Source organism: Gossypium hirsutum, chromosome D04 (genome assembly GCF_007990345.1).
Source record: "Gossypium hirsutum isolate 1008001.06 chromosome D04, Gossypium_hirsutum_v2.1, whole genome shotgun sequence".
Taxonomy (NCBI): domain Eukaryota; kingdom Viridiplantae; phylum Streptophyta; class Magnoliopsida; order Malvales; family Malvaceae; genus Gossypium; species Gossypium hirsutum.
The window spans coordinates 10,037,400-10,047,253 of record NC_053440.1 but is presented as its reverse complement, the minus strand read 5'-3'; the positions used below and the strand labels follow the sequence as shown (position 1 = coordinate 10,047,253).

The window sequence follows — 9,854 nt, the reverse complement described above, 5'->3', positions numbered from 1 at the left end:
TAGTACATGACATTGAAATATATATACTTAATGTTAAACATACAAGACTTTACAAAATTTGCTTATTTCTCATCATTATATGTAGTCGGCAAGGAAAGTTGTGAGAATGGCTTAGGCTCTTATTATTTTCCATGTTTTCAACTAACCATATTTTACATATATTTGGATGACAATGATCTTTCTTTGAACGCTTGTGAATACGTAAAAAATTCTTTTGATGTGGACTTTATGGAGTCAATTCAAGCAATCCGTTCATACATGTCATCATGTGTTTGAGTTCTATATATAAATATGAACTCAAAAAACATATTTTTCTGAGAAAATATATCAAAATCTTAACAATATATCGTATACTTTTCTGAAGGGGTTCGTACAAAGGTTGAAAATATCATGGGAAATGGATTGTAGGAGATAAATATTGTTGGCAAAAATATGAGGTCCATGTTTAGAGCTCCCTTTCGAGAAACGAGCCCCCATCGCCACATCTTTGTCAAAGCAACTTCAATACACACATACTTTAGGATTCATACCATCCATGCATTTCCTAGCGCCAGCTAATAACACCTACCAAATGAAATCTGAAAAATAAAGAAAACGTTGGATTGGATCTTTACATCTCTCCTCTGTTTTAGTCTACAATTCGACATTATCATATAATTAATATGAATAACTGAGACATTAAACATGAACCTCGTCTTAAATTTGTGGTGGAAAGTCATCATTTTCAAGTCCTTTGCTGTCATAAATTTTACTCGTAAACATAACTACATGAACTAATGGACTGTGAACAGCAAGACTGGTTAACCTAATTACTTGTCAATTCATGCCCCTTATATTTTGTATTCATATGCAAAGCTTAAAGTCCCCCCAACAACTATGACCTTGCCTTCACTATTGCAACATTCAAGATGCAGAGCACTGCACTTACTCTTTCTCCTTTAACTCCATTGCTGAGACCTTTAAATAAGAACCCAAACCACAGATATGGTTCACTCTGGAACTTGTCTTCATTAAAGCCATTAGTTCTCCTCAGATCCATCAATGGACTTTCATTTCAAAAAGCTTCTCATCTTTCTTCTTGTTCCCGCTTCAACGCTCGTCGAATCAACGAGCCATTCCTCATTTCAGATGGAAGATGTGATGGCTTCAAGGTCAGGGCTACACCGGTTCCTGGAAACGTAGGCGACACAAATGACTCTAGTGGTTTAGCTACGAGCATGCAACTTGGAGCCATGTTTGCCATTTGGTATATTTTGAATATCTACTTCAACATTTTCAACAAGCAGGTTATAAATCCATTTTCATCTCTCTTTCTGTTTGTGTAATAATGAACTGGGTCTTTCGTTAGACCACTAGTCACTTCTTGAAGCTAAAGATGTAGCTTTTTTTCATTTTCCTCTAGTCCTGTCTGTTTTCTTGGAAACCAAGCTCCCATTGAGATTAAAATGCAATTTAAAGCAATGGGTAGATCTTGAATTTAGCTTTTGATGGTTAAAACTGGTAGAATATCAAGTGCATTCTTGTTGTTTATGAAGGTTTTAAAGGTGTATACGTTTCCAGCAACAGTTACAGCATTCCACTTTGGGTGTGGGACTTTGATGATCCTTATAATGTGGGCTTCAAATCTTTACCATCGACCAAAGCTGACTCGTTCTCAGGTATTTTTCATAAATTTCAATCACATAGTTCTGTTTCAATTCTGAAAGTAAAGTGCTTTTTTACGAAGCAATTTTCAGCTTGCAGTAATCATTCCATTGGCTATAGTTCACACTCTTGGCAACCTTTTGACAAATGTTAGTATTGGGAGAGTTAATGTCTCCTTCACTCACACCATTAAAGCAATGGAGCCCTTTTTCACAGTCTTATTCTCTGTTCTTTTCCTTGGAGAGGTATGAGTTGTACTGTTTGATTTGATTACTGTTTGAAACCAACAAGTATTTTTTTTCTTTTTCTGAATGTTTGAGGTTCCAATTCTTTCAGCTCTCCAGTTTTTATAGAAATGAGGAGCTTGTTTGTAATTATATTTCAAATATGAATATGGAGATATGATTCTTAAGATTTCTTAAAATATATGGAACAAAATTTTAATAACTCAAATATACTTGTGTGTCATCAACGCTTGACTCTGAAATCTGATAAATTAATACTATCATGTCATTGACTTTGTTTTTAACAATTTCATTTTTGCAGTGGCCTACATTTTGGATAGTGTTCTCCCTCATACCAGTTGTTGGTGGAGTGGCATTAGCATCCTTCACTGAGGCATCTTTTAATTGGTAAGAACTAGGAAGGATTCTCTTAATAACAAAACCCGTAACCCGGGTCTAAGTAAGTGTGCGTTAAATTTTTCGAGTTTTCCCATATAATTGAACTATATCTCTATGCCTATACTTGGACACAAATGTATGATACAACTATTTTGTGAAACTAAAGAGTTGAGGTAACATACATGTTTCTTCATCCCATTCATTACAGGAACATAGAACTCGGTCTTGGTTGATGTTTGTTTCTTAAACTTGACTAACTGTTCTGTCTGTTCTGAAACAGGATTGGTTTCTGCAGTGCAATGGCTTCCAATGTGACTAACCAATCGCGTAATGTTCTCAGTAAAAAATTCATGGTTAAAAATGAGGTAAAAAAATTGAAACATACCGGCAGGGAATATATACACCTGAATCAGAGTAATACTAACATGTTTTATAATAATAATAATAATAATAATATAAACAGGAGACATTGGACAATATCAATCTTTTCTCAATAATAACCATAATTTCGTTTATGCTATTGGTTCCTGCTGCCATTTTATTGGAAGGGGTCAAGTTCAGTCCTTCATACCTGCAATCTGCTGTAAGTAGTTATATTATATAACATGTGTATAAAGAAGACATGTTGATGTAATCTTAAGAGCTTGACATGATGCTGTTTTTTCTTTCCTTTTACTTGGATTAAGGCAAACCAAGGTTTGAATATTAGAGAGCTATGCATAAGATCTCTTCTGGCTGGATTCTGTTTACACAGTTATCAACAGGTACGTGTATTTTCTGAATGATATGTTATTCAAATTTGGATTTTTTTTTTTCAATATATTGTAAATGAACAGGTGTCGTACATGATATTGCAAATGGTGTCACCAGTGACACATTCAGTGGGGAACTGTGTGAAGAGAGTTGTGGTCATAATTGCATCAGTTATCTTCTTCCAAACGCCTGTTTCACCCATTAACTCCCTCGGTAAAAACTTGGTCATTAGTGCAGTAAACAAAATTTATCTTTATACTTGTAAAATGCTAAGTTTTGACTGGTGGGCATGCATGCAGGCACTACACTGGCTCTTACTGGAGTCTTCTTGTACTCGAAAGCAAAACAGCTGAAGCCAAAGCCCAAGGTTGCATCATAAATCATTGTATCTTTTTTATATCGAGTCATTCAAAAACACAACCTTAAAACTCAATCAACTGAATGTCTTTTTGGTGATGGAGATTAGGGTGGTGAAACTCTTAAGGTTGCAGAATAGAACATGTAGAAGATACAACTGAATTTTGATCTTCCAAATGTGTTTCCATAGATGAAGAAGATTGATCTACCAATACATCTTTTCTTTAAATGTAAAAATATTACTTCACGCATTAAACAGAATTTAGACAAGGACAAAAAATAAGCATCCTTGAATAGTTCATCTTGGCGTTTGGTTACAGTGTACTGTCCATTCAAGATTATCATAACGTAACCCTTCAAGCACTTTATCATCCTTTTTAATTATACAAATTTTACTATAATTTTTATATAATTATGTAAGAGTAAATTTCGCCTAACATTACTACACTATTAATAAATTTATGACTCAACTTCAATAGATTTTAATATGATTTCTGAACAATTCAAAATAAATTTCATTGTTATATATAACCATTTTTTTGCATTGTTTGCACTAACAGAGAACTCTCCCCTCTTCTCTTCTACATTTAAATAGCTTTTTTCTTTGATTGACTTGAATCTAAACTATATTAATTTAGTTTAAACATTTATAATTACATAAAACAGCGAAACAATAATACAAGAACATACAAAATATTGCAAATTTTACGACTTATTTTTTCAAAAAGTCAAGACCACCTAACAAATTTGTATTCAATTTCTGCCAAAAAAAGTTTTGAAGAGAAGAGAATACATGCTGACATTCAGGTGAAAATCAAGGGGGCAAAACAACTAATAGATTACTTTTCAAATTCAGTAAAAAAAAAAGAAGACCTAGAACTTAAAATAATCCTGTCTATAAACACTGATTTATAAGACCTTAAACGCATTTTAGTAGAAGAGATTTCACACAACTAATACATTAAAAGATTAAAAAGAGATGAAGGTTTGTATCCTTCATACATTACAAACTTTTATTTTGCCTTTAAAAACTTCTAAAATTTTCCTCCATTCATCTAAAATACTACAAAGTCTAACCCAAAAATCCATCAAATAATCCCGTGTAATTTCAACTTCTGAAACTATATATATATATATAACTAGAATCGAACTGCGAAAGAAGACGGTACCAGAAAAGCATTACATAACCAACAAATTACTAAATCCAAAGGTCAAAAGAGATCAATGACAGGAGGTACCATGCCTTCCACCTGAGGTCCATTAGCATATACTCGTCTTCCCCTCTCCTGCTGAGTCACCACACCATCTTCCCCGATCACCAGCATAAGGTGACCTTGACCTCTCAAGAATTGGGCTACATGAATTTCAGTGTTCGATTGAATTCTAATTATTTTGAAGTGGCCCACGCTGTTGGGATGGAGACAACCGGTCCCGTTTCATCCCCACCTCAAGAAAACTGCGCGTTGGGGAACGTTGACGTCCAGCACCACTATCATACCTTTCAGCACTACGACTCCAGCTGCGGTCACGGACACCAGTTTTATGGCGATCACCCCAACCTGCAGGACTTCGACTGCGACTTCTTCCCTTGTCATAACTATCACGGAAACCACGACTGCGCCGAATGCATACATAACAAAGGGGTTAATAAACATGGCAGAACGTGAACATACTCCATAGTATCAAGCATACAATAATTCTAAACTCACTAATCAGAAAACCAAAAAATTAAAAAGATAAAGAACACCACATACCTGTCGCGAGACTCACGATCATATCTGCGTCCTCCACTTCTCTCATGCCAGCTAGAGGAAGATGTGGAAATTCCTCGACCGCCTCTTCCACCTTCCCTACCACCATATCCTGAACCAGCACGTCCACCACGCCCCTCATCACGGCCACCAGAACTGGGAGCCCAACGTCTAGGCATTCCCCTCCCACCACCACGTGAAGCCATATCACGAAGTTCTGCAGGCACCCGCTGGTTTGCTCCTTCAAGAACCTTGATGAGATCTGACGCATGCTTTGAATCCTGATCACCAAAGAATGTATATGCCAATCCGGTCGCACCTGCCCTCCCTGTCCTCCCAATCCTGTGAACATAATCTTCAACTCCAGTAGGGAAGTCATAGTTGATTACCACCCTGCAATATATATATTTATAAATGTAACCAAGAAAACATGAAAGATGAAAAGCTTCCTGCAACATAACTCGCTCCTTTGTGCTATAAAAACAATGAAACTGTGTATAAGAAATCCCAACTCCTACCTTATGTCTTTAATGTCTAATCCCCGAGCAGCAACATCGGTTGCAACAAGCACTGGTGACCTCCCGGTGCGAAACTGACTCAGCACGAAGTCTCTGTCAGCCTGAGATTTGTCTCCATGTATAGCAGCAGCTCCAAACTGCCGAGTGAGGTTACGAGCAAGTTGATCACACATCTTCTTAGTTGAGCAAAAAACAATAATCTTGGATCCTGGTTCTTGCGAACGCAGTATCTGCTCCAATCTTCTGTGCTTTTCCATAGGTGATAATACTTCAACATACTGCAAAATACCATCAGAACGGTAAATTTGTAACTATTCATTCACAACAAAAACTATTAACTGTCATATTCCCAAAGAAGCTTTAATAGCAATAATTGAGTTCAAACCTGGGTAATAGACTTGTTTGCCACAAGTTCATCAATATTGCCAATATTGACCTGAACAGGATTTACCAGTAGATCTGCTGCAATTTTCCGGACCTCCTTTGGCCATGTTGCTGTGAACATTAGAGTCTGCCTCCGTGTAGGCACTTCTTTCACAATCTTCCGTATTTGAGGTTCAAAACCCATGTCTAACATGCGATCAGCCTCATCTAACACAAGGTAAGAAACTTGATGGAGGCTGATTCTCTTCATCTCCAGAATATCATTTAACCGGCCTGGGGTGGCAACCACGATATCCACTCCTCTCTCAATCTCTCTCAACTGAGGACCCTTTGGTGCCCCCCCATATAAACACTGCGCATATACATATGACAATTCACATCAGTAAAACATCTCAATTCTACCTTCACCTTCAAAAGGCTTCTATGTCAATATATAATCAGGGGAGCATCATTTCAAAAAATTTGAACATTCTATTGAAATTGGAACATGATAAAAGAATGGCAACATACCGTGCAACTAATTCTTGAAGACTTCCCAAATTTGTGTGCCTCGTCTTGTATCTGTGTAGCCAACTCCCTAGTTGGTGATAAAACTAACACAGTTGGACCCATTTGAGGATCGTTATGGCAACACTTGAGATGCATAAATCCAGGAAGTAGGTAACCCAATGTTTTCCCAGAACCAGTTTTCGCAATGGCCACTATGTCTCTACCTTGTAGTGCAATAGGCCATGACTGAGCCTGAATGGGAGTCGGAGCAGAAAACCCAGCATTGTGCACCTGTTTAAAGAAAAAATCCAGCAACCTCTGTGAGCAGAAGTACTGCCCTGAAGACTTATGGTTTTCTTTTAGGAGTTATAGAGCAGTGGCTTATGTCAGAAGAAGCATCATCCCCCATATGCAAGCGGAAAGTGCTTGCTGATGCAAGCTGGAACAGGAGGAGGCCTCTTCTTCTGTTCGGACCGAGTGGCGGAATTAACCATCAGCTACAGCAGTCCAGGCCACGAACTTGGGTCATTCAGTAAGCCCTTCCGAAAAATCGGTCCACCATACAAGGGCGCCCCAAATTATAAGCAAGCCCCCCGCAGAGGGCACCACAGCGTACGACATTAGCCCCTCCAAGGAGCAAATATCGCACCTGCGACAAAAAGTAAGATGGCAAAAGAATCAACATGTGTCTAATGCTCAACATTGGGACCTTCGCAATCACAGAACTTTCATCAAGAAACATTCAACTTGCATGGTTCAACTACTTACCATATGCAATTTTCAGATCCACCTATGTTACAAAGATTAAAAGGAGAAGCAGAAATGCATACCTCTCTAAGTATCTCAGGAGGGAAACCAGTAGATTCAAATGATGAAAAAGGCGGTGGCACTTCACCTCCCTTGCAAGATTTAAGAGAAAAAAAAACAATTTGTCATAAGGGAGAGCAATGCCCCAAGAAAACTGAGATTTTCAGAAGCTAAATTGTCTGAAAGAACAGAAATTACTAAAATGGTTAATAAACCGTAATTATCACTTAGATACTCACAGATACTGTTATCTCATGCTGACGACAATAAGCATCACCAAACAAATTACTTTCCCCAGCTGCTGATCCTTGTCCTCTAGCAAAAGATCCCCCAATCACACAGCTGGAAGTCCCATTAGGTGCATTAAGGGAATGAAATGGTCCGCCTCTTGAATTCTATGAAGAATTAAGAACATTAAACTAATTCTAGGAAGGAAAAAATAAATACCATAAATTCCCACTTTGGAGGCTAGAACTTCTCTGTAGTTTTGAGATAGCCAAATAACAAGAATAAATGCAAGGAGCTAGGTATGAAAACATGAACCCAAGTCGTAGAATCAAATGTGACAAAATGAACTGTTTAGCCACCACAAAGATGGACATACATACTACTCAATTCAGTGCTAAACAAGTTAACACAAATGCAGTATTTTGTTAAGACTGACAAGAAAAAACATATCAACAAAAACCTTATCTAGAGGACAGAAGTGGAACCAATACCTGATTACCCCCTAATATTGACTCAAGTTTTGATACAGCATTGCAGCCTCTTCCATGCCGGTCATTTTCCTTCTCAGAGCTATACCTATAACGCCCTTCAGAAGATTGTTGAACCAGAACTGAAGAACCCATAGGCACTGAAGAAGATTTTGGGACAGAATCTATCCCTCTAGGCCTCTCATATTGCGTGACATTTGTTACCGGATTCCAAAAGTAGAGATAACCAGTTTTTCCATCAACCAGGCCTTTCCATGGTTCGGGAAGAGTAGGGTCAGGCGGAGCATATCGTGGACCACCAGAGGCAGTCGCAGCAGCAGCCATGGCAACAAAAGCAACCTGAAAAAAATCTGCAAGCTCCAAAATTTCCAAATGGCACAAATGAGAAATGCATAAGGAAAGCTTCTTGGATAACCCAATACCATGAGTTTATTTGGGTTTTAGTCTTTTCTATCATTTTAATCATTCATTATTTTTTAATTTTACCAATTACTTTTTCCCTTTTAGCTACAAATTTAGGAAGCAAAAAAGCAAATATATACATATAAAAAATGTAGCAAAAGGAGCAGCACAAAAAGGCATATATATATTCTAAGAAGCATATGAAAGCCTACGCAAAAATAACTTCTGCGCCAAACCAAAGAAAAGAATATAAGAAGCAAGATACCTAATTGTTTAAACAGCCTCTTCCAATAACCAAAACACAGATAGAAAATTAATGCAAAATCTCAAAATTTTCTAATACCGAAATCGAAAAATGTCCTGCAAAAGCATAAAACTGAGATCAATAAATCTTAAAAGTTCAAAAATAATTTTAAAAAAAAAAGAATTCCAACATCCAGATTCTCATTCAATCAGATCCCAGATTCAGAACAAAGAAGAAAACCCCAATTATTCTAATCATATTTTTATCAGGAAACAATTAAAAGATTCAAAACCCTAACGATAACTAAATCATTTTAACTACAAGAAAATCATTAAAATATTTAAAAAGTGACCAATTAGAATTTAGAACCCTAAAAAATCAAATTTCCCAAAATTTTGAAGGAGATCCAGATCGGAATCTAAAAACTTAAAAGAGAAATTCAGATCCAATAAACTCAGAGAAAATTTAAGAAAATTAGTACCTGACGAAGTCGTTTCGGGGAAGATGAAGCGATAATCGCTCTTCTAATTGAGGTTTTTTAGGAAAAAAAAAGTTCAATTTTTTTGCAGTTCTTTTGTTCCCCTTTTATCTCTCTCACCCTTCTCCCTATTCGCAATGTTTTTCTTAAAACAGCAAAGAAAAAGGGTAGAGAGAGAAAATGGGAAGATGAGGAATAGGAGGAAGAGCAAAAGCGTATATTTATAGCCAAATAACAACAATTTTTTCCATTTTAATCTTTATTTTTCGATTCTTTTGACTTGATTAGTTGATTTTCATGATTTTCTTGGGCATTTTACCAAAAAAAATCTTTTTTTTAAATTACCGAATGGGTCTATTATTTAATTATTTATCGAAATGGTCTATTTTTCGGGAAATCGCGTTTACGTCAGCGTGATGTCAGAGTACGCGTCAGGAAATCGCGGTTACGTCAGCGCGAGTTGCTGACGCCATGTAGCGCATTCCGGGGGACACGATTTTGCCGTTTTTCCCACGTTAGGTTTTTTCGGCTTTTAGGGCTTAGGGTTCAGGCTTTTTAGGGGTTTTAGGTCCGAGAAGAAATAATTTTGAGTTGACGTTTCTGATCAAATAGTAAAATCGCTTCTAACAAGATGCTATTTGAGAAGAATTTGTGAAATCGCGCCCTCGTGAACGCGCTTTTGCTTCAG

At 37.0% G+C, this 9,854-nt stretch overlaps 2 protein-coding genes across 4 annotated transcripts; one reads left to right on the top strand and one right to left on the bottom strand.

Annotated features, from left to right (window-relative positions):
* Nucleotides 1-740: 740 nt before the first annotated feature.
* LOC107926051 (phosphoenolpyruvate/phosphate translocator 2, chloroplastic) lies at nt 741-3,678 on the top strand. 2 transcript variants are annotated; one of them, XM_016856821.2, is made up of 10 exons: nt 741-1,286; nt 1,536-1,658; nt 1,737-1,889; nt 2,191-2,276; nt 2,548-2,632; nt 2,731-2,850; nt 2,954-3,031; nt 3,104-3,233; nt 3,320-3,387; nt 3,487-3,678. In XM_016856821.2, exons 1-10 carry the CDS (start codon nt 909-911, stop codon nt 3,514-3,516), a joined length of 1,251 nt encoding a protein of 416 aa, XP_016712310.1. In that variant the 5' UTR covers nt 741-908; the 3' UTR covers nt 3,517-3,678. The 2 variants fall into 2 exon arrangements, with proteins under 2 accessions (XP_016712310.1, XP_016712311.1); XM_016856822.2 differs by lacking the exon at nt 1,737-1,889 and having other exon boundaries at nt 785-1,286.
* Nucleotides 3,679-4,320: 642 nt separating this feature from the next.
* Nucleotides 4,321-9,429, bottom strand: LOC107926050 (DEAD-box ATP-dependent RNA helicase 46). Of its 2 annotated transcripts, XM_016856819.2 has the most exons (10): nt 9,170-9,394; nt 8,710-8,804; nt 8,046-8,392; nt 7,566-7,721; nt 7,350-7,418; nt 6,541-6,810; nt 6,032-6,382; nt 5,647-5,924; nt 5,132-5,521; nt 4,321-4,992 (listed from the first exon to the last, which is right to left on the bottom strand). In XM_016856819.2, the coding sequence occupies exons 3-10, from the start codon at nt 8,364-8,366 to the stop codon at nt 4,761-4,763; spliced, it is 2,067 nt and encodes a 688-aa protein (XP_016712308.1). In that variant the 5' UTR covers nt 8,367-8,392; nt 8,710-8,804; nt 9,170-9,394; the 3' UTR covers nt 4,321-4,760. The 2 variants fall into 2 exon arrangements, with proteins under 2 accessions (XP_016712308.1, XP_016712307.1); XM_016856818.2 differs by lacking the exon at nt 8,710-8,804 and having other exon boundaries at nt 9,170-9,429.
* Nucleotides 9,430-9,854: the final 425 nt, after the last annotated feature.